Source organism: Vicia villosa, linkage group LG7 (assembly GCF_029867415.1).
Source record: "Vicia villosa cultivar HV-30 ecotype Madison, WI linkage group LG7, Vvil1.0, whole genome shotgun sequence".
Lineage (NCBI taxonomy): Eukaryota > Viridiplantae > Streptophyta > Magnoliopsida > Fabales > Fabaceae > Vicia > Vicia villosa.
In genome coordinates this window covers 95,847,534-95,872,062 of record NC_081186.1, presented here as the reverse complement: position 1 = coordinate 95,872,062, position 24,529 = coordinate 95,847,534, and the positions used below count along the sequence as shown (strand labels likewise).

The following is a 24,529-nucleotide window of genomic DNA, read 5'->3' as shown; positions in this document are numbered from 1 at the left end:
CAGATTCTAATGTTCTAATGAAACAAATAGAATGTACTTGATTTGTTGCACTATTCCTCGTCAACGGTTTATTCATTACTCACTGTCAAGTCTTTCCATTGAGTCTTCCTCTCATTCCTATTTTGTTTATGAATGTCATAAGTTTAGTTTTTATTACTTTAACAGAAAACATATATGAAGATGATGAGCACTAGTGTTGCATGTATTCTCAAGTTAGTTGCGTTACTCTTTGTTGCGGTGTTGAAGTTGTTTGCGAATGACACTGTTGGTTGCTTAGAGAACGAGAGACACGCTCTCCTTCAGTTGAAAGCCAGCCTGACGTTGGATTATGACACTTCCCTTTTGTCTACATGGGATAGTGAGAGTGAGGATTGTTGTGCATGGGAAGGAATTGGTTGTAACAATCAAACTGGACATGTTGAAATGTTTCATCTTAGTCCTCCTCGGTTCGGTTATTTTCCAGGCGAGATCAACACATCATTGATGGAGTTGAGTCATTTAACATATTTAAACATTAGTGGGAATCAGTTTTCAAACAGTATTTTTTCAGAATTATTTGGTTCACTTACCAACTTGAGATTCCTTGACCTCCAAGATTCATTTCATGGGGGAAGAATTCCAAATGATCTTGCTCGTCTTTCACACTTGCAATATCTTGATCTATCATGGAATAACCTGGACGACACAATCCCTCATCAACTTGGAAATCTCTCTTATTTGAAACATCTTGATCTCAGACAGAATTTTGGCCTTGTTGGGGCAATCCCTCGTCAACTTGGAAATCTCTCTCATTTGCAGTACCTTGATCTTTCAGGAAATTCTCTTGTTGGAACTATTCCTCATCAACTTGGAAGCCTTTCAAGTTTACAAGAGCTTCATATTGGAGACAATATAAGACTCAATGTTGGAGGTCAGTGGCTTTCTAATCTCACTCTTTTAACCCATCTTGACTTGAGTGGCATACCCAATCTCAATTCTTCTCATCTCTGGCTCCAAATGATTGCTAAGCTACCTAATATACAAGAATTGAAACTCTCTGGTTGTGACCTTTCCGATCTTTACCTTCATTCTCTGTCCCATTCACGGTTGAACTTTTCTACTTCTCTTGCAATCCTTGACCTTTCATATAATGCCTTTTCATCTTCTAAAATATTTGAATGGGTGTTTAGTGCCACCTCTAACTTAACTGAGCTTGATCTTAGTTATAACAAATTCAATGGCACCATTCCATATGATTTTACCAACATACAAAACCCTCTCGAACGTCTCGACTTGTCTAGTAATGAACTACAAGGTGGAATTCCAGAATTTATTAGACATATGTGTATGTTACAGTCATTGCATCTTGATGTTAGCAACTTGAATGAAGACATTTCAACTATTTTACACAAATTGTCAGGCTGTGCAAGATACTCGCTGCAACATTTGAGTTTACGTTCCAACCAACTCACTGGAGCAATGCCTAATCTTTCAACATTCCCATCTGTAATAACAATTGACCTTTCAAGCAATATGTTAAGTGGGAAGGTTCCGGATGGAATTTCAAAATCCTTGGAGACTTTGACATTTAAATCAAATTATTTAGAAGGAGGAATTCCAAAATCATTTGGTAACCTATGTTCGTTAAAGTTGCTTGACCTTTCAAGTAATAAACTGAGTGAAGATCTTTCAGTGATACTTCAAAATTTATCTAGTGGTTGTGCAAAGTACTCATTGCAAGAATTATATTTGGCTAGAAATCAAATTAGCGGCACAGTACCCATCATGGCTGGGTTCTCATCATTAGTGCGTTTGAACTTTGAAGACAACATTTTAGAAGGTGAGATCACTGAGACTCACTTTGACAACATGTCCATGTTAAAGGATTTAAACTTGAATGACAATTCATTGTCACTAATATTCAGTGAAAATTGGATCCCAACTTTTCAATTGTCTAACTTACGTTTAAGGTCTTGTACTGTTGGATATAGTTTTCCAAAATGGTTGCAAAGTCAAAAAGATCTTCAAGAACTGGACATTTCTAATGCTAGAATCTCAGATGTAGTTCCAATGTGGTTTTGGACTCAAGCAACAAATATAGCGTTCATGAATTTTTCCTACAATAATCTCATTGGTAGAATTCCAAATTTGCCTATAAGATTTCGTGAAGGTTGTCAAGTAATGCTGGATTCTAATCAATTTGAAGGTTCAATTCCTTTGTTTTTTCGCAGTGCATTATTGCTTCTGTTGTCGAAGAATAAATTTTCTGAAACTCCTTTGTTCTTATGTGTTAATACTACAACTTATAGAATGAGGACATTAGACATATCAAATAATCAATTCTCAGGGCAGCTTCCTGATTGTTGGAGCAATTTGAAAGAATTGAAATATCTAGATTTGAGTGACAATACTCTCTCAGGTGAAGTTCCTTCCTCAATGGGATCATTACTTGAACTTAAGGTTTTGATATTGCGAAACAATAGCTTCACTGGGACGTTGCCTTTGTCCTTGAAAAATTGCACAGAACTAATCATGCTAGATGTTGGAGATAATAAATTCTCAGGACCAATTCCGTATTGGTTAGGACAACAATTGCAAATGTTAAGCTTACGAAGGAACCGATTCTATGGAATTCTTCCTGAGAGTCTTTGTTTCTTAACAAATATTCAGTTGTTGGATCTCTCAGAAAACAATTTATCAGGACAAATTTTAAAATGCTTGAAGAATTTTTCCGCACTGTCTCAAAATGTTTCCTCAACTAGTGGCATAGACTCTGTTTTATTTTACACAGTTGAAGCTATAGATAGTATTTATGGCTTTGATTTGAATGCATTATTGACATGGAAAGGTGCAGAGAGACAATTCAAGAATAATAAGCTTATTTTGAGGAGCATTGATCTTTCAAGCAATCAATTGATGGGAGACATTCCAAAGGAAATAGGAAACTTGATCGAATTGGTGTCACTGAATTTATCAAACAACAATTTAACCGGAGAAATTACTTCAGAGATTGGAAGGTTAACATCACTTGAATTTCTTGACCTGTCAAGAAACCATTTATATGGTCTAATTCCTTCTTCTCTAACTCAAATTGATCGTCTGACCATGCTGGATCTATCGGATAACAACCTGTCTGGAAGAATTCCAATCAGCACGCAATTGCAGAGTTTTGATGCATCAAGTTATGAGGGAAATGTTGATCTTTGTGGGAAACCGCTTGATAAAAAATGTCCTGGAGATGAAGAAATTGCGCATCAGAAACCTGAACTATATGAAGAAAGTGTACCAGAAGATAAAAAACCAATTTATTTGAGTGTGGCATTGGGATTTATCACAGGATTTTGGGGACTTTGGGGATCATTGTTTCTCATCAGGACTTGGAGACATACATATGTGTTGTTCTTGAACAACATAGTTGACACAATGTATGTGTTTATGGTGCTGAAAGGAATTAAATTTCAAAGGTGGATTAGAGCTTTGCAGGTAACCTTTTCCTTCTTTCACTCTAGCTTACATATATTATATTAAGACATATCAATAGCTTATACTTAAGTATGTTCTTTTAAAGTTCATATTATTTTAAAGTTGCTCAGGCATATGGTTCATTTATTTCACTTAAACTCAAGCATGTTTTAAATGACTTTGTAATTTCCACAGGAAAAGTTTTTCTAAGCATCTCCAATAGAATCATGTGCGACTTTGTTGAAGAAATAAAGGAATTAATTCAGAGTTCTCTGTCAACTATTAGTAATTTACATCACCAATTTCTGAATCATATACATGTTATATATGTTGTAAGAATAATAATGTTATTGTCAAAGAGAAAAAAAACATGTTTTATAATCTTGTTAATGAGGTACTGTAATGACTGCACTCTTAGTCCTTCAGTTTTCCAATATTGTGTTGTAATAAAGTTATTGAAAAAATAATATGATTGTTGTGAATCACCATTTTATGTTTGTATTTCTTGATATATGGAGTATACATTGAACAACTAATTATTTTTATGGTAACTGAAATAGGGAAGATGCATTATGCTCACTGATGAGATGTTCATGTGTAGTTATTTCCATAAATGCGAGACATAACTTGTTTAGAATTCTATGTACTAATTGTTCTCATATGGGTGTGGGAATGCTATGTACTGTGGTGGCACTTTTTTCTTTCAGAGATATGAATGATTGCTGATGCATTATTAACGTTTCAAAAACTGTTATTCATTTTTTAAGTTTCTTTTGCTAAACTATTTTTACAATATAGTTTGGAAAATTTGTTACTGGTTTCGGAGAAACACAGTTCAGAGCAAATCTTGGTTCTTAGTTTCAAAAAGAGAAAAAACTGGTCAGTAATACAGGGTTTTTAATTTGGATTTAGAGGATTAGGTTTTTTTTGTTGAATCTAAAATTAAACCAAATTTGTGTTGATTCAAGGAGATTGAAGGATAGAGTTAGAATGAGGGCGAAAAAACTGAGAGTAACCGTATCTTTTATTTGCGTTTTCGGTTGAATTTTGTGGTCTCACGTGCACCCCTTTATGTGTTTTATCTTTTATTTGTTTTTATTATATAAATCCTTTCAGTGCCACGTGTCTGCGCTGGGTACCTTGGATCGTCATTTTCTTAATTACTTTGAATTTAATCCAACGCCTTTCATCCCCAAGTCAGCTTTGAATTATTTGTTTGTGCTTATGTTATGGGCCTCATTCATTTTTATTTGCACTCCATTTTCAATCCAACACCACCTCTATTTTGGATGGGTGGGGCAGTTCAATTAGCATTTTTGTTAGTTGAGTAAGTGGGGTGTAAGTTGTTAGTCCAACGTTCAATTATTGGCGGCAGTATTTTTTTGTATTTTCTTTTAAAATGTAAATAGATTATTTATATTTATAAATCAATAATTTTTAAAAATAAAAAAATAAAAAAAACCACCTCTATTTCTATTTGTTTTTTAATTTTCAAATTTAATAAAAAAGTTTTGTTTATTTTAGTTAATAAATTAATTAATTAATTATGATTTTAATTAATTAACTTTGTTAATTAAAATGAATTAATTTGATTAATCAATTGAATTAACTTTTAATTGGTTATTAGCTTGTTAATTAATTTCATATTAGATTAATTAATTTTGCTAAAATTAAAATGTCACTTCACTTGATTAATTAAGTAAATTGACCCCTTTCTAAATCAAACTTCTTTCAAGAATCAAAACCATTAAATAACTTGCACCTTTATTTCATGTTATATCATTTTGTTGGGTTTGATTGTTTGGTTTGTATTTTACTTTTATATTATCTTGTTGATTTTATTTGCATAATATTTCTAATGGATAATTGTATCCTCATTCTCATGAAGTGTAATAATTTTACTTGCTAATTTTACTTGCTTTTTATCTTTGCCTTTAATAAACTAGTTCTTGAATGAATTAATTAAATAATTTGGCATCTTACAAGAAATTTTTTCAAAAAAACAAAAACGTTTATCCAACGTCAAGCAATCTTTTCCAATCAAATTCAATCGAACATTCACAAGTACTTGATCAAACGTCAAGTATTTTCTCATCGTTCATTCAAATATTTCCATAAATAATTAGCACTTGATCCAACGTTAAGTTGCTTGCAAATATTTTTCTCAATAAAATCGAAAGACAAAGTGACAATTGGTCCAGACATTTTGAATACATTGATCTTTCACCTTAAAATACTTTAATGAAACTATGATAACAACTGACAATTGGATGCACATCCTTTTGAATATCTTGGATAAATGAGTGCTTAGTGCACACATATGCTCAAACGTTTATTAAAATTCCGCAAAGATTAATTTTCATAAACATGGATGATAAGTGACAATTGGTGCACACATTTTGAATACCTTGGATAAAAGAGCGTTTGGTGCACACCTATGCTCAAACATTTACTTAAGGTCATATAAGATCAATTTCAACACATTCCAACTTTTTTGTCTTTTTGCGTTTCAATTCAAAACCTTTTCATAAAACGAAAGACACTCCGTCCATTCCTCGATGATGCAAACAACGCTTCCACATATGAATATCAAACGTTTTCCATCTCGAATGAGATGATGGCAAGAATTTGTGCAGATCTAGATTCATTCATCCATTCTAGAAGTGATGCAAATGTTCAATTATCCTTGTTTTGGGCATCAATATTTTCCGTTCGAATGCGACTTAAGAATATTTCGCTAAAATGAACAAACAAACAAACATTTGCTACCCAAAACTACATATCCTTGAGTTCTCCATCGCACTTTGAGATACGTAGGAGCAGAATTTTGAAATTTTTTCAAGCATAATAATAAAAAATCCAAAACATTTTCTTTCTCTCTTTTCTCTCATAATAAATAGAAGATCGCAAGTAACTTAAGCTAATATTCATTTGCAAAACTAATTAAATGAATCCCGTTAAGTAAAATGGATGTGAGGGGTGCTAGACTTCCAAATTCACTCTTGGTTGCGATGACCATTTTCTTTTCTTTCGTGGGTTTTATCGATATTTTCTTTTTCCTTTTAAAATAAATAAAGTTCGGTGGAAACTTTATTGTATTTCAAGTGTGTGATACGCTCAGGTATTTTTTGTGTCGCGTCACGTGACAAGGCCTTTTTTCTCTTGCTTGAATCACTTAATTGTGCCATAAATAAGTCTAAATGTGCACACCATGAAAAGTGGGTGTAGCACATATTTATCTATTTTATATGAATAAACTTAGAAATTCTTGTAATTCAAATATGGATAGTTGATAAGGTAAGTTGCGATAGACGACCACAACCTTGTATCCTGCTTTATTTATCTGTTAAACTTTATTTCAAACTGCACTAAACAAACCAATCATTGCAATCACTTTAGCTTAACACTGTTAGGGTAAACTTTAGTAATCATACACATATCCCTATGGGCTTGATCTTAGTATACTACTTGATAACATTGTGCACTTGCAGTTTGGCAACGTCAATTATGCATAGTAGATATTGTTAACAATGCATACCTAAAACCTTGTTTCATTCTACAAAAAAGTGTGAGCAGAGCGAGTCCGTTAGCACTATACCACCTTAGCTTAAAAATTATAAAAATCTATGTTAATGTATGTGCCATCAAAAACCTGTAAAAAAACATAACGACCATATGAGAGTATGCAGGCCTAAAACTTTATCGTGCCTCACAAAATAGTGTGGGCATAATGGGGATTTCTCGACGGACTCGGTTTTCCACCCCTTCCGGTGGTAGGTATAGGCTAACTATATAAAATTGTAGGTAAATTACCTTGTTTTCGTACCACCAAGTGTATTTCATGTTTAAGGCTGCCAAGTTATTAGAGTCAAATAATTTGAGTTATTGGGCAGTTTGGAGTAAAGTTATTGAGTTGTTTAGAGTAATGAGTAGACCATGTTGATCTTGTTCAGGTTTCTGAATTAATTGATTACCTTGTTGATGATTAACTGTTGATGAATAATTGTTGATGAGTAATGTTTAATAAATTATATAATCATATGTATTAAGTTGAGTTATAATTATATATTATGTTGAATTGAGTAGTTCAGATGAGGAACTACAGTGCTCGCCTGATATTTGCATAGTTGAGGGTTCAAATGAATAATATTTGTTGGGTGGTGTATTTGATGTTGTTCATTACATATCATGCATCATGTATATCAGAGATAGGTGGGACTTCGGTCCAGCGAGGTGGTCTCAGATTCATTGGTGGAACTGTTGGTTCAGAAGAGGAACCATAGAGGTGGATAAATTAATAACTAACTCTAAAATTCAAAAACTTACAACATGCATGTAAAAGGAGTAGAGATAAGTAGCATTGCATTACATAAAGTTGTATTTGTGATTGTTCTATGTCTGTGAACTATTTTATATGATTGTTGAATATTGTTGTTAAAAGTATCCTGACTATTTACATACACCATTAACATTTTAACGTATTCCTCACCCCTTTTTGTTTACTTGTGTAACTCGTTATGTCGATGGTATTGATATCCTGTTAGAGGAGCATTAGTTGTTGTGTGGAAGGATTGTAGTAGATGCCTACTTTATTTTATCATTTTTGGATTTTACTTAGTATTGTTGTAATTTGCTTTGATAGTGTAACATCGGGACATGTTTTCATTTGGTTGATGTGTTCTTAAAGATTGTTGAATTTATTTCTTTAGGTTAGAACTATGTTATTTTATAAAAGTATGAGACTTTCATGTTGAGTTGATGAACTTTTGATTTTCTCATCTTAATTATAATTGAAAAAGATGTTTTTATGAGGTTGGTGTGACACCTTGAGTTGAGTTTAAAAGGATTAATTTGCATGAATTTTTAAAATATACGTTTTTAGGGTTACTGTGTTATCGTTAGCCCATGCATACTTTTTCTCAAAGATTTCCCATGCTTGCTTCGTTGATTCACAATCACCAACTTTATTAAAGTTGTCACCATCCACACATTGATGGATAAAAAACAACACCTTGAAATATTTCTTCTTTTCTTCCTTATGTGTTGATCGTTGTATATCCATTGCACATTCGATAAGAGGACTCACCCCGTTCTTGATCATTTCAAGAACATCTTGGTAGCCAAACAACACTTTCATTTGCTTATACCATTTGTTGTAATTATTCGCATCAAGAATGAGTAGTTTGTATTATATCATTGGAGACTCGATTCATGTTGCACACTAGGTGTTTGGTGGATCGAACCAGGATTTTGATGGCAAATGTTAGAACTTGAAACCACAAGGATTGTGAAAATGGAGTAATTGAGTGTGAAAAGGGAGAGAGTAAGATAGAGAATCTGAGAGAATATAATTGAGGGTGAGAATATGAACTTTTATTAACAATTGATGTTGATACCTCCAAGGTATTTATACAACTTACAATGAATTGGGATACAAGTAAGCCAAGCTAAAATAACTAAAAACTGAAATTGCATGTCTGTAACAAGTTACAAAAAACTTGTAACCAGTTACAACTGCTACAAAAACTAAAATGCAATAGAAGTAATCGATTACTGCAAATGTGTAACCGGTTACACTAACAACAAAATCACTTAGTTTTCAGCTGATTTGACTTTTCTCCATATGTGTAACCGGTTACACCACCGCGACAACCCATTACAGCACTTGAATTATGTATTTTCACTTAATAGAACATACCAAATTTTAAGACAAGTAATTGTCTTACTCAGATTAGTTGCTTCTTTATTTATTCATAACTTCATATATTTTTATGGTATTGGAGATCAACCACCACTAAACTGAATAACCAAATGAGACTTACCTAACTTAATAGATTCAATCGCATTTTACTGCCTATTTTTAATTTCTTTTTATGCAACTTTTTTTTCTTCTTCTTTTTGTTATTCCTCATTCAAATAGAATACATTGTATAAATCAAGATTAAAGTTAGATTGAATTTCGTGGATACTCAAAAAATACTTCTCAATTTGCGGAGACTTAAGTTTTAACATTACATCTTCAAATTGAGACGCGGTTTTGCCATTGACAATATCTATCACAAATTGATTATATATGGTACATCACTTTTTATTTATTTTCAAACTACACAATTATTTCCCTCAACCATATAGTATTAAAAACAATCAACAAAGGCACACCAAAAAGGCTATACTTGGAGGTGGTGGTGCCTTGGTGGATGTCCTGTAACCAAAATTAGTATTGTTGCACTTATTCCTCACTATCTGTGGACCACTAACCCCACCTTATTATTTCACAAACCAATCCCAAACAATTCCTTCCTTTAAGAAAAATTTAAGTACAAAAGATGCTACAAAAATGATTTGGTAGCGAAAACTTGATAGCAGACGTAATTTAATTTATATAATAAATTTTGAATATGCTCTGATATTATATTAGATTATTTGATGAATTGAGTTTAACACAAAAATTTTCAAAACCTACTTACAAAATAAAGATGATTTATTTGTTGAGCATAAAAGTGAGAGTTTAATTTTGTACTTTTTCATTGTAACTAACTCCCATGCCATTTAAAGAACAACGATTTTATTACTAACTTGGTAGTAAAAACTAAAGAAAAAGAAAAGTACAACCTTAATGTTGTGTAGGTAAGATGAGAGCATGTGGATTCTATAAGTGTATCATCTTAGCTGCAAACAAATATTCTTCTGTACTATGCTCAAGATATTGTGGAGTTATGTATCTCTAAATTATTTGCATGGTTGTTGTGTGAATTAATGGGTATTTAACACTGTGCATTCAAGTTTTGGGACCTATGATACCAGATGAGGTATAATGAGTGAACTGTTCATGATTCATCTGTCAATTCATGCTTTTTTTTCATAAAATTTTGAACTCAAAATTAGGTCCATTCCTTAAAAAAAAGAAGTTATGTATGGGATTTTATATATATATATATATATATATATATATATATATAATTGATTCAAATTAAAAAAAAAAACAGTTATAAATAATTTGTGTTTGTATATATAGTTGTATAAAAATAGGTTGAATAATTAATTTAAAATTTAATATTATTTATATAAGTGAAAGCCTCAAATTTTAGTTAAAAATTAAAACAAATTTTAGAAACAAAATCAATTCTACTCAATAATATCTAATTATTTTAAACACTATGAAGATGAAGAACATGCTAGTGGAAAATACTTAGATGTATGTAATTGTGGCTACCAAAGTTTGAATGATAAAAATTCATATTCTATGGTCAACTAGAAATAGCTAGAATTTCCAAAATGATTTGACATAAACAAAATTGTCAATTATGACAACCCTTAGAAAGAATTGAGCCATGGAAAAAAGAAAATTGATTGTATTAAGCATAAAATTACAAAAAAAAATAAAATAAAATTGATGGTATGAAGCATAAAATTGCAAAGAAATTAAATGTATAATTTCCAAAAATTCAAAATCCTATTTACCTTCTTTACAAGACTCTCTAGTCTCTACAAATCTTGCTAACCAATAACTATTTCTAATAAATATCACAAACAAATGGAACCTAAATTCTGCTACTATTTATCATATAAATAGTTATGTCTAATTTCTAGTATATGACAAAGAAATAAATAACTAAAATAAACTATATTATATATATATTTGACTATACTATCTCAACAATTAATTGATTCTGCCACCAAAAACCTGATGAGAAATGAAACTATCTCTTGTTGTGTAAAGGGTTGGATCCTGTAGGAACTTTACGTTTCTGGGACTTGAAATCTCTACCTTTGCTTCTGGTTGGAGAAGAATTGAAAAATGGAATATGAAAAGCATGACGAGATGAAGTTGAAGGGCTTGAGAGTTTGATTCTTATAGCATGATGAACTCTTGGTGTGAGGAAAAGAAGAGAAAGGATGAGAAAGAAATGAAAGGGCTTCATGTTGTTTTAAAGTTGTAAGAAAAAAACAAATGGATGAAAAATGTGAAATTTGGTGTAAAGTATAGTTTTGTGTTATGTTGTGTATTTATATGGACATGGTTAGGTTTCAACATGTGAATACTAAATGTGGTGTTGTTTATGAAAACACTTGTCAAGTTTCTTGTGTGAATTTGTAGTGGTAGGTCATGGATTCATTGGCGTTTGATTATGATCATAAGGTCAATGATAGTTGTATATAAGTAGGGACTATCATGAGATCAAGGGTGGTGGGGTGGCAATATTTAATGGTAGATAGTGACAAAGATGGGTAAACATCAACACAAACTCTTAGAAATTGAGTTTATAGTTCCATTCAGACAATTCGGTAGGTGATTCGAAAAATCGGGATAGGCATAAATTTTAAAATTTTAAAATAATTTTAAAAATTTTAAAGTTCGACTCTGATTTAATAGATTTTAATCATCTCTGATCTATTATTTTATATTATTCATTCTGCACTAATTTCGATTATTCACAGTTTTTTTTTCTTTTATCTTAATTTTTTTTCTTTTTCTAGAATGAATCAACTATTATTTAAAAAGTAAAGATGGCTAAACAAAAGGGTAAAAAGTAAATTAGTAGTTTCTACTCTAACAAATGAATCATTTACATTTGCCCTAAATATAAAACTATATGTATATATGTGAATGTTTGAAAGCAAAGGGAAGAAACTTGTGATTACTTGATTTGGCAAAGACTTTAAACTCTCTAGGAGGACTAATATACCCCTATGGATTAAAAATGTGAACTCAAAACATAGGAATCATGATAAGGGTATTTTGGTCATGAAAAGTCAAACATAGCCGACACACTCAATTGGCCTTGATAGAAACAGTATAGAATGAGGGGCATGCGGTATTTAATAGTACTATAGTACTATATAATAAATCAAATCGAATTAATTAACACATTAAACATTTAGAAAATGACAACACATGATATTATAATTAAGGTTAACATTCATACACATCCTCATAAGTTAGGTTAAGTAGATCCTAATTTAATGGGTCTAAGTTAAGATGTTGATTTTATAAATTGGTCAATTTTCACGGATTTTGGTTCCTTAATTCAATGAAAGTTTTTGTATTTATACATAAATTATAAATTTAAGTTTTGTGATGTGTTCCCTTTAGGGTCTTAGATTCATTTTTTAATAAAATTTTTCAATTATTAATATAGGACCAAAGTATTATTTTAAGAACTTAGCAAAGAATTTTGTGTATATATCCAATTGTGATGTAGTATTTTTTAAAAAAATATTATTGTGATGTGGCCAAATAATAAAATATAATTAAATGTTTGTATTTTGTTTATATTATCCTATTGCATTAGTTTATATTTATTTTTCAAATGATTGTTGCAATCATTTAGTTATTTTTTATCAAATAAACAAAATATTATTTTACAAATGAATTAAATTTGTCTTGAGTTACTATTTAAATTGTTTACATGAAATAATGCAAGAAATGTCAAACTTTGAACCTTAGCTTACCAATTTAAGAAAATTATTTTAATATAGGACTACTTGTTGAGCTATCATGATACCAATGAAAAATTGAAAAGCACTTTTTTTTCAAGATCCAAGATCTAATATAGATTATATATGGTCTCGTAATGTGAATAGTCATGTGTTAAATCATTGAGAGTATCATAGATATAAATTAAATTATAATAAAACAATTTAATAAATAATATAAAAGAGAAGAGGGTGCAAATAGTCAATGATAAATCTAGTGGATGATATGTTTTCTTGCACGGGTGAGAATTAATTGGAAAGGTTAAAGATTGAAGTCGAGTTCCCAATGAACTCCACCGATAACGGCTAGTTTCCTCCGTCGTTCTGTTTCTACCCTTCTCCTTTGAATCTCGCTCACCCAACCCTATCTTCTTCTCTAATCATGGAAGCAGCCTTGCTTTTCCCTGAAATGTGTGAAGCGCCTGTAGCCACGAATGACAAAGCAACGAAATCTGACACGCCGATGCAAGCTAAATCCTTTGCTTCGGTTGTTTCCAACAACGTGTGCAATATACCTCTGAGCCAGCTACCGGTTCCTTGTCTAAAGGGTGATAGAATTGCTATTACTATTCCTGAAGAAGAATACGCCTTGGGTGTGGAGGAATGCAAACATCATCTACATGGTCGTGTGATTTGGTCCAAAGGTTCTCAACCTTTAACTGTGGTAACCCTTAAATCTAAACTAATGGCTCTGTGGCCTTCCATTGGCAAATGGGGTGTCACTTCCCTTGGAAAAGGTTTCTTCGAGTTCGCTTTCTCTTCTCTTGAAGATGTGCAGAGAGTAAGGTCTATCAACGCATGGAACTTGCCCAATGGAATTTTGAAACTATTCCCATGGACAAAGGACTTTATTCCTTCTACTCTAAAGCAGACCTCAGCGCAAGTTTGGATTAGGATTCATGGCTTGGCTCAGGAATATTGGAGGCCAAAGATCCTATTCACTATTGCTAGCAGTATTGGCACGCCAATCTGCATAGACTCTTCCACAAATAAATCAGCTTTTGATAGGCCCTTTGGGCATTTTGTCCGAATCCTGGTTGATTTAGATCTTACCAAAGAGTTAAGTTATAAAATTCTTGTAGAAAGGGTCGGATTTGCTTTTTTCGTGGACATTGAGTATGAAAAAATTCCAGATTTCTGCAATTATTGCAGCTGTATAAGTCATGTTAGGGCAAATTGCAAGAGGATGGAACAATCTCTAGGTAAGGAGAAGGAAAAAGAGTCCGCTGCAAGGCCTGAAAAAGAGGTTTATATTCCAACGGGCAAGAAGAGTTTGCAAGGGGAAAGTTCAAAAGAGACCAAAGAACTAATCTCTGAAAAGAACTCAGATGTTGGTGGTCCTATCCTTTCTCCTCGGATTGTTCAAAGGGGTGAACCAGTCGTGGAACAACCTGAAAGAAATGATGAGGCTTTAATTCCTTTTCAGCCGGTTCTGATTCCAGAGTTGTCTAATGGCTCTGAAGGCACATCTGAAAGCGAATTTGTGGATGCAACACAAATGGTTGATGGTGTTCCAGAAACACAGCTAGACGAGAGGTACAAAAAACAGGTCACTTCCTTTCTTCAAGACTCATGGGCTAACATGGCAGACTTGGATGATCCAGGGATAGACTTATTTCAGCAAAAGGACTTTCAACTAGTCACAAGCAAGAAGAAGAGGAACAGAAAAGCTAAGTCTGCTGATAACACTAGGCACTTGCCTAGTAATCAAACTCCTTCCCTATGAAGTGCATATTCTGGAACATCAGGGGAATTGCAAATGGTTCCTTGAGGCTGGCTTTGAAAAGACTTATCCAGAAGAATTCTCCGGACTTGGTTTTCATTGCCGAGCCTTGGATGGACTTTAGCAACTTCCCTTCCAGGTGGATGTCCAGGTTTGATCTAAAACCTTTTGCTTTCAATCAAAGAGGGAGTGACCTTCCTAACCTTTGGTGCTTTTGTAAAACTCATTTAAATCCTGTTATTGTTTCTATTGATAATCAACAAATCTCTTTTACCATTAATCTTAACAACACTGTTTTAGGTTTTTCTGTCATATATGCTTCCACTTGTTACATTACTAGAAGATATCTTTGGACTAGTTTGAATAATATTATAGCTAACAACGTGAATCCCTGGACTTTTATTGGGGATTTTAACGCTATAATTGGAGCTGATGAATACAAAGGCTCTCACAATCCTGCCAGAATTCCCATGCAAGATTTTTTTCACTGGTCTGACTCTAATAAGTTAATACATCTTCCCACTGTGGGAAATTTCTTTACTTGGAGTAATGGCAGGAGGGGTAGACAATTAACTGAAAAAAGGTTAGATCGTGTCATTTGTAATCTTGATATGTTAGATCTCTGTAATACAGTGGTTTGTCATACTCTTTCCAAGCTGAAATCTGATCACTTTCCTCTGTTATTCACTTGGGACATAGCTAAGGTAAACATCCAATCTCAATTTAAGTTTCTTAAAATGTGGACGCTGCATGATGATTGTGAAAAAATCGTTAAAGATACTTGGGATTTCAAATTCTATGGGTGCCCCATGTATGTTCTAGATTGCAAGCTTAAATTGCTAAAATCTAAATTGAAGGAGTGGAATAAGCACATTTTTGGAGATGTGAAGCTGAAAGTGGAAGAGGCGGATAAGGCTCTTAAGGAGATACAGCAGCAAATTAGTATTGGCGGTTATAATGACAGTCTTCAATTGCAAGAGGCTAAGGCTCAAAATGAGCTTGAGAGAGCTTTGATCATCGAAGAGGAATATTGGAGGGAGAAAGCTCATATTAAATGGCATGTTGAAGGAGATAGAAATACAAAATTTTTTCATACTTATGCTAAAATCAGAAGGAAGCAAAACTTGATTTCCTCTCTTAAAATCAATGATGTGGTTACCATTGATAATCATGTTATAGAGTCACATCTTATTGAACATTTCACTAACATTTTCAATCAAGGAATTGTTATGCAGGATACAGGGCTTATTGAGAGGGTCATTCCTAGCTTGGTTAATGAAAGCACTAATGCTATGTTGACTGCTATTCCTAGTGCAGAGGAAATCACCCATGCTGTGAAGAATTTAAAATCTGACTCTGCCCCTGGCCCAGATGGTTTTGGTGCTATTTTTTTTCAAAAGTTTTGGGAAATTATAAAGCATGATGTCATCTCTGCTGTGCTGCAGTTTTTCCTGCAAAATTGGATGCTTCCTAATTACAACTCTAACACTTTAGTGCTCATTCCTAAAAACAATGAACCTAATTCCATTAATCATTACAGGCCAATTGCTCTTGCCAATTTTAAATCCAAAATTATTTCCAAAATCATTGCTGACAGATTAGCTGCTATCCTTCCATCCTTGATTTCTCCTCAGCAAAAAGGTTTTATTAAAGGGAGAAACATAAGAGATGGTATCTGCCTCACATCTGAGGCTATTAATATTCTTGGTAACAAGAGCTTTAGTGGCAATGTTGCCCTGAAAATAGATATTTCCAAGGCCTTTGACACTCTCAATTGGTCCTTTCTTCTAAAAACTCTCTCCTGTTTTGGATTTTGTGATAAATTCTGTAATTGGATTGATACTATTCTAAACTCTGCTATGTTGTCTATAGGTATTAATGGCAAGCAGGCTGGTTTCTTCAAGTGCTCCAATGGTGTGAGACAAGGAGACCCTCTGTCTCCTCTCCTCTTTTGCTTAGCTGAGGAGGTTCTTAGTAGAGGAATTGCTCTGCTGGTTAATAACAATCATGTCAACCTCATAAAAGCATCTAGAAACTGCTCTGTCCCATCTCACACTTTGTATGCAGATGACATTATGATTTTTTGCAGGGGAGATCAAAAATCCATTAATGCTATTGCCGCCTTGTTAACGGAATATGCTGCCATTTCTGGTCAAGTGTGCAACAAGGATAAATCCTTAATATATGCAGGGGGAATGTCTGCTGATAGGCACAGATGCTTGGCGGACATATTGGGGTTTCAAATGGCTAACCCCCCTTTTATTTACCTTGGGGCTCCCATATTTGTTGGAAGACCTAAACCTGGTTATTTTTCTTTTATTGCAGATAAGGTAAAAGTCAAGCTGGCTCACTGGAAATCTTGTCTGCTGTCCATGGCTGGAAGGCTTCAGCTCATCACTTCTGTCATTCATAGTATGTTTCTTCACTGCATAACCATCTATAACTGGCCAGCTTCTCTCATCAAGCAAATCAGCTCTTGGATGAGGAACTTCTTATGGAGTGGTAACATGGAGCAAAGAAAAGTTTTGACTGTAGCCTGGAAGGATTGCTGCTCGAGTAAGAAGGTTGGTGGTTTAGGGATTAAGGCTCTATCGAATTTCAACTCTGTCTCTAATCTTCAGTTATGTTGGATTTTTGTAAAAGGAGAACAAGAATGGACTCATCTTCTTGCTTCCAGAATTAAAAGGAATCATAAGCTCATCTCATATCACATCAATTCCTCGATATGGACGAGTATAAAAGCTTGCTATTCCACTGTTATAGACAATACCAAATGGATTATTGGAAATGGGGCAAAGGTTAATTTTTGGCTTGATACTTGGTTAGATGAACCTATTGCAAACACTTTTAACATCCCTCGGGTCTTTCATAAGCACATCAAAGTTTTGGTTAAGGACTGGCTGCTGGGACAGCGTTGGTGTATCCCTGAGAATGTGCTGCAAGCTTTTCCCAATCTGTCTCAGATGATTTCTTCTGTTCAAATTCCTGAGTCTGGAGTTGAAGACTGCATTGTTTGGAAAGATTCGCACAATGGTGAGCTCAGCTTGCAGCAGGCCTATAATAGGTTCCAAAGACATAGACCGGAGATAACTTGGAAGAATTTAATCTGGAACAAGCATGTGCCTCCTTCCCATGCCATGGTGGTTTGGAAGATGATATATAATAAAATGCCAACTGATGAGAATTTCTCTTTGAGAGGTTTCAGTGGACCTTCTTTTTGCTCTCTATGCCAATGTGATGCGGATTCTACTGCCCATGTTTTCTTTGAGTGCACTTTCGTGAGACCTATTTGGAACTGGCTTCTTGCAAAATTGCATTTCCCCTATGCTGTTAACAATATCCAGGATTGTATTGAGATGCTTTCGATATCGCGCTCTCCTCAGGCTAAAGCGGTGGTGCTGTCCATGGTGTGCAGCCTGTTTTATTTTGTGTGGAGGGCTAGAAACTCCATGAGGTTTGAGGGTAGGAAAATTCATTGGAAAGCTTGTATCTCCCAAATCATGGCTAGAGCTAAGCTAGTAGGGGACAATAGGACAAATGCATCGGACAACAATATCACAAGCTTCTTAATTTTGAAAGGGATGCAGGTTAATCTAAATCCTAACAGACCCGCTTCCTTTATGAACGTTCTTTGGTGTCCCCCTCCTTTGGGATGGGTGAAAGTTAATATTGACGGTGTGGCTCGAGGTAATCCGGTTACTATGGCTTGTGGTGGTTTATATAGGGATAGCAATGCTGTTCATTTAGGAAGCTTCTGTGATTATATGGGAGAAGGAAACTCTGAATTGGCTGAGTTTTGGGCAGCCATAATTGCTATTGAGAAAGCTGTTAGTTTGGGTTGGAGGAAGATTTGGATTGAAACAGACTGTTTGCTAGTGGTGAAAGCTTTCTCCGACACGACCCTTGTTCCTTGGAAAATCAGATCTCGTTGGCACCATTGTCACGATTTGTTGCAAAGTTTAGATTTCATGATATCACATATTTATCGGGAAGCCAATTTTTGCGCTGATTATCTGGCGAATATAGGGCATAGTAATAGATTTTTTTGTTGGTTTAATTTTGTTCATCCTTTGATTGTTAAGGATTACCTTTTAGACATGGATGGTACACCTAGACTTAGGCTATATCGCTAAAGGGTCTTGGTTTGGTCCCCCCTTTTTTGTTTCTGTGTAATCCTTCTTTTTTGATTTAATGTTTCTTTCAGCTTAAAAAAAAAAAAAAAATAATTGGAAAGGTTAAAAAGGATTCATTCTTAAGCACCTTCTTCAAAACTTGTTAATTGCATTTTTAGCTTTTGAGCTTGAGTAAAAAAAGTGATTTGAGCTTAAAATGTCAAATATTCTCATAGGGTTATTTCAAGTTTGAATGTTTGATTTAAGACTAGTCAATAGTCATAATTCTTAATGTGAAAATGAATTGGTAGAAAATTAGTAGCTTGGAGAGAAAGGGATTGATGTGAAGATTATAGATGGAAAATTCTTTGGCGGAAAGTTACTTTTTGGATCATCTAACAAACTAACTAACAAACAAAAAGGGAGGTCTTCTCTTTTTATGAGGCTTAGATTGATTTGTTATAAGATAAAGTGCTATTGAGTCGTGTAATTGAGATTTCTCCAAGAGACTATCATTTTCTTATCGCTTAGTACAAATAATGAGAAAGAGATTGTCTATATGAAAACGTTGCAATTTGTTTATGGAAGGTCGTTTAACTATTCTCATAGGTGTCTTTGTGTGTGTTAAATTGTAAATTAGTTTAGATTTAGTTAGTTTTACTTTGCACTCTTGGGGCAACTCCAAGATGTGCATAATAATCAATATTTTTTTTTAGAGGAGTTGGTTTCACATCCCCTAGCGAGACCCTTAAAAATGGTGATAAGAGTGTGACAAATTTGTTCGCCTACTTTAGGCTCCTTTTCTTTTTTCTATTAAGGACTACTTGGATAATCTTCACTTTGTGGTATTTGTATCACTTGTTGGGTTAAATCCTAATTGTTTCTTGTTTAGGAGGTAGAGGATCTGGGATGGTCTCAATGTAATAAACTTTCCTCCACATCTTTCTTTTCCTAGTGTTCAAAGGTGTGTAATATTATGCATGTATTCTATTTTGTTCTTATCTTTTACTAGGTTTGAAAGTTATCATTTCTATGGTAGGTTGCACAAGGTGGTTCTTGCGGCTGATGGAGGACTAATACCCCACATTGTTTCACCCATTTCATCTTTGGCCCACTTTTTAGCATTACTTTCTTCTTCTTTCATGTAACGTTTCACCCTTTCCTTTATGTTTTCCATCTAATATGGTGGCTTCTGTGCCAGGGACTCATTAAAGTGTAAGACCTTAAGTCCATTCTGAAAAGCACCTACAAATATTTCTTAATCGAGATTGATTACATTAACGGTTGCCTCATTGAACCTCTCTAGGTATTTCCTCAACAATTTGGAGTGTCCATGATGCACATTAAACAAACATGTGATATATATTTTTCAATGTTTGCTAATTGCGGATTTGTGGATTATTATTCTTAATAAATCTTGATAGCTAGTCACAGAGAATCTGGGTAGGTTCAGTTACTAGTGTAGGGCCGCTTCCTTCAATGTTCTAGATAAAAGCTTATATTTGAGGGTATCCGCCACACTAGTTATTGCCATTTATGTATTAGTGACAATGATGTGCTCTAATAGGTCGCTCTTTCCATCAAATTTTACTAACGAAGGAAACTTGAAGTTATTTCCATGATTTTGAAAGAGAGAGCTTATTGATCCTCCTACGGTTGGTGTTGTTGGATGATTAGGATGCTAGTTTGAAGGGTTTCGTTATGACGACGAAAATCCTCTATGGCTTTTTGCATCCTTTCTAGGACATCATCGCTACTAGAGTTGGATATGTGTGTCGTATCCACCATTATGAAACAACAGTTGAGTAAAACAAAGAATCTTTAAAGAAATCAATATGGTCACCACATCGGGCGCAAAATGTACTTGTTAAAAAGTAAAATGTATGTGGTCTAGTATGTGTCGGACAAAAAAAGCCTCAATCTAAGTGATATGTGAATCTGTGATGATCGCTCTAACCATTGAGTTGCATATTTCTGATCGTTCTGCAGTACTTTGTCCATCAATATCAAAAAGTGTTCTGCCATCTATGATGAACACAAGTCATCTGGCCTAAAGTCTAAAGGTAAAATAAAGACTTCTTAGGGGTAAAGTTGGCCCCGGAGCTATATCTACTTATAAGAATGATATTGATAAAGCAAAAGCCGAAACAATGCCCTAAAGCTAATATTACTCGAGATACCGAGGTAAATATTTCATTAAATATCAGAATTAATACATCTAAGTCACAAAGGTCTAGAAATCATTATAAGAAATAAGTATTATGAAGTAAAAGAGATTAGGTTGGGGCATGAGGAATCGAGGCATCTAAAACTCCTCTTTGATTCAACCCGAAATTGACTTAAATGGGTCCAGGGCCTCATCAGAACTTATGGCGCTCGAACATAACTTCCTCGCTTATTCCACAATTCGCTCTTGAACTCCAATCATATAATGCTTATTCAGTTCAAAAGCATCGTGAAGTGACTTCCTAAGGTCAACCACCTCTTCTTGAAGAGATTTCAAGGTTTATACGTCTTATTGGTACTTTTCTACGAAGAAAACTTTCTCTTTAACAGAAGTGAAAGCAACTTCATACCGCTTCTATGCATATTTGAGGGCATCTTTAAGCTCCCACGCGAGTCGTTAAGAAATAAGGAGAGCCATATGTTGTCGCGGCCTCTAATAAAGAGTTAAATTTTATAACTTCCTCCGCAATGCAATAAGCTCTTTGTGAAGGTTGACACACTTCAGTTTCATAGCTTTGACCTTCCTTTTCCAAGTATCTCTTTCCTTAAGAAGACCACCCGAGGCCAAGACATCACCCCGTCCAGCGGAAACAAGAGATAAGATACAAGAGAATAAAATATAAGTGGCTTTGAATATGCGGTGAGCAATCTCAAAAGCCATTTCCATCTTGTTCCCCTAAGGAAGATTTTAGACAAAGGATAAATCCAACATCAAGTCGATAGCAGCGGTGCCCTTAGGAGTACGTGGAAGCTGGGAAGAGAAAATGTCTTGTATCTATATAAAAGGAGTCAAATCCCCAGAAGCATTACTCATAGCAATGAAAGTCTGTTTTGGAGAAACCTCTTCGTCGAAAGGAGACTGTTCCTCATTTTGAGCCATTTTGGTTGAAGCGGAAGGTGATGGCATGATGTCATTGTACGCCATTTAGCAAAAAAGTTGACAAAATCTGACAAGAAATTACTGAGTTGGAAGAAAAAGAGTGAACACAACTTGAAAAAACACTTTTGGGTGAAGAAAATCACTTATTTGAAAAACTGGTGAAAAGGGATCAAATACGCGTTGTTTTGCCTCTAGATTTGATGCGTCCGCGCTGAGCCATAACGCGTCTGTGTTAATATAATGATTGCGCAACATGCTCGCATTGCTACTTTTCACTTACACATTTTCTAACTACTTTATAAGGAAAAGAAAGGGAAATTTAGGGGATCAATTTTGGAGAGAAAAGTGACATTTAAGGGCAATTTTAGAGCTTTTGGAGGACATTGAAGCCATTAAAGAGCTTCTTCTTTGGTGATTCTTCATATTCTTCGAGTCTACACTTATTGTATTGATTAATTTCAACATAAGTAACTATATTTTTCTTAGATTAGGTTTTATTTGATGATGAACTTGTTTCTATTTGATTAGGACATATGATCAGATGATGTTAATGTGATTGCTTTGAATCTTTTTTATTATTCAGTTATTGGTTACGTTCATTGCCTATATTTGTTACAACATTCAATTTGATGATAATAATAGCGACTCTTGACCCTATGGCTATCTATCTGACATACTTTAAATGTTGAATTAACTAATTGACTAGAGATAGTATAATTAAGAGTTATTACTTAGGGATTAGCGAACTTTGTTGCCTAGTAAGACGTTACAATTGGCCTGCGAGTTCAGGGAATTTACGCTTAGCTTAGTGAGCTACATGCCAAGGGATTGGGTGTAGTGGTCAAGTTAACTAATCGTGTAACTAAGTATTCACTGCATGTTTGTTAATGTGTGTTTCATAAATCAAGTAGAATTAGAGAATCCTAACAATAAAACCTCGTCGTTTTTCTCATAATTGTTATAAAAAAAAACTTCTCTCTTTTGTTTTCAACAAAAACAACCTGAAAGTCCCCAGTTTATTATTTTTAATTAAATCGCACAACGTACCTTGTTGTTAGGTGCCAAATTGTGTTAAAAAGATGATCTAGTATTTGGTACCTTTCGGCTATTTTGTCGCATATTCGTGTGATCCCTGATTATTTTGAAGTAAATATAGTAGTTTAAGTTATTTAAGCTTTTGTTTTCTTTTAATCTCTTTTCTAGTTGATTTCTGCACAGGTGTTCTCTTTTAGGTTGAAACTTGAGGCTTGAAGAGTTGAAATAATTGTCAAGAAAAAATTTTCTAAGTCAGCTCAAAGGCGCGTCGGGAGCAAGAGCGCGTGCCGCGCGTTGAAGGCAGTAGCTTCCACGCGCCGCGGGCTTGAATGGCGCGTCGCACGCTGAAGGGAAATTTTCAGAGTCAAATTCCAGTAGCTTCCGTGCGCCGCAAGCACAGGAGCGCGCGACGCGCTGTTAAGTGCCAAAATGTAGTTATTTTGTGTTTGTAAATAATGGCATTTATCGATACTTTTTGTTAATAACGTTCGAATAATACCCCGTTTTGTGTATAAATACGTATACTTTGTGAATAGATGTATTTTGATATACTTTTATACTTTTTGATAGTTTTCTATTTATTTTGTAGGTATTGAGTCGTATTTGGAGCATGAGCAATAACGTGTCGAAGACACGGCTTCAAACGCGCGTCTTTGAGCATCGAAACCAACTCGTCAACGAATAAAGCTCAAAACCAAAGAATAATAAATCACCAATTTGGTTGATATGTTGTCATTGTTAGATAGGAAATTGAATAAGTTTTCCAACGCTTCGAACCGGGCGCAAATCCGAGTTACGGTTCTCAAGTTACGCCATTTTTACTAAAAGTTGTTTTTTCAAGTCAGCGAGTTGGGGGCGATGCGCGCTCCTGTGCGCGACCCGCGCTGGGCAGATCTCAAAATTGCATAAATAGGCGAAAATCAAATTTTTTAGGTTATGTTTTGGGTATTTTTGAATCCCAACTCATCCTAGGTCATTTTTGGGTAGATTTAGCTTGGAAACACCATTGGAGCTTGCAATCGGATGATCCGGAGTCGAAGCTTCTTTGCTTGTGATTGACACCGCGAAAGATTTGGTTTTCTTCTTCTCTTCTATTTGTATTTCTCTTTTGGTGAGTTTGTATGTAAATACTCTAAACCCATGGATGTTTGTTACTCTTTCTACTAGTTGTATAAAGTTTGCTTTACCAATCTTAATCGGTGTTTCCTTGATCTTTTTGCTTAAATGTTTTGGATTTGTGTTGTTGTAGAAATAGACATCACAAATCTTGATTAGGGGGATATCTGTTAGCTTTTGATTTTAGACATAGGATTGAGGTTAACATCCACTTAATATCTGAGTTTAATGCTTCTGTGTTGTTCGATTGGTTGATACATCATCGAAAGAGCAATATAGTTGAATTCTGTCGGTGTTGCAGACATGGACATTGATGTGAGGGATATGTGGTGATTCTGACGAGTATTGTAGATTGAGTACGACGGAGTGATAAATCTAAGTTTGTGAGGAGTAGTTTAGATTCGAACCAGATAAGCTATTCTCTATCAAGAATGAATTTACTTTATGTTCATATGTTATATTTTCCTTGTTTGCTTAAAACCCATCGAACGGCAGTTCAGTAGCACTAATCTCTGTGGA

The 24,529-nt window shown here is 34.3% G+C and overlaps 2 protein-coding genes across 2 annotated transcripts; both read left to right on the top strand.

Annotated features, from left to right (window-relative positions):
* The first annotated feature begins 72 nt into the window (after positions 1-72).
* Positions 73-3,829, top strand: LOC131617891 (receptor-like protein EIX2). The gene is made up of 2 exons (XM_058889160.1): positions 73-3,462; positions 3,637-3,829. The coding sequence occupies exons 1-2, from the start codon at positions 175-177 to the stop codon at positions 3,649-3,651; spliced, it is 3,303 nt and encodes a 1,100-aa protein (XP_058745143.1). The 5' UTR covers positions 73-174; the 3' UTR covers positions 3,652-3,829.
* Positions 3,830-14,640: 10,811 nt separating this feature from the next.
* On the top strand, positions 14,641-18,774 carry LOC131619766 (uncharacterized). Its single transcript, XM_058890832.1, has one exon. It carries the CDS (start codon positions 14,641-14,643, stop codon positions 18,772-18,774), a length of 4,134 nt encoding a protein of 1,377 aa, XP_058746815.1.
* Positions 18,775-24,529: the final 5,755 nt, after the last annotated feature.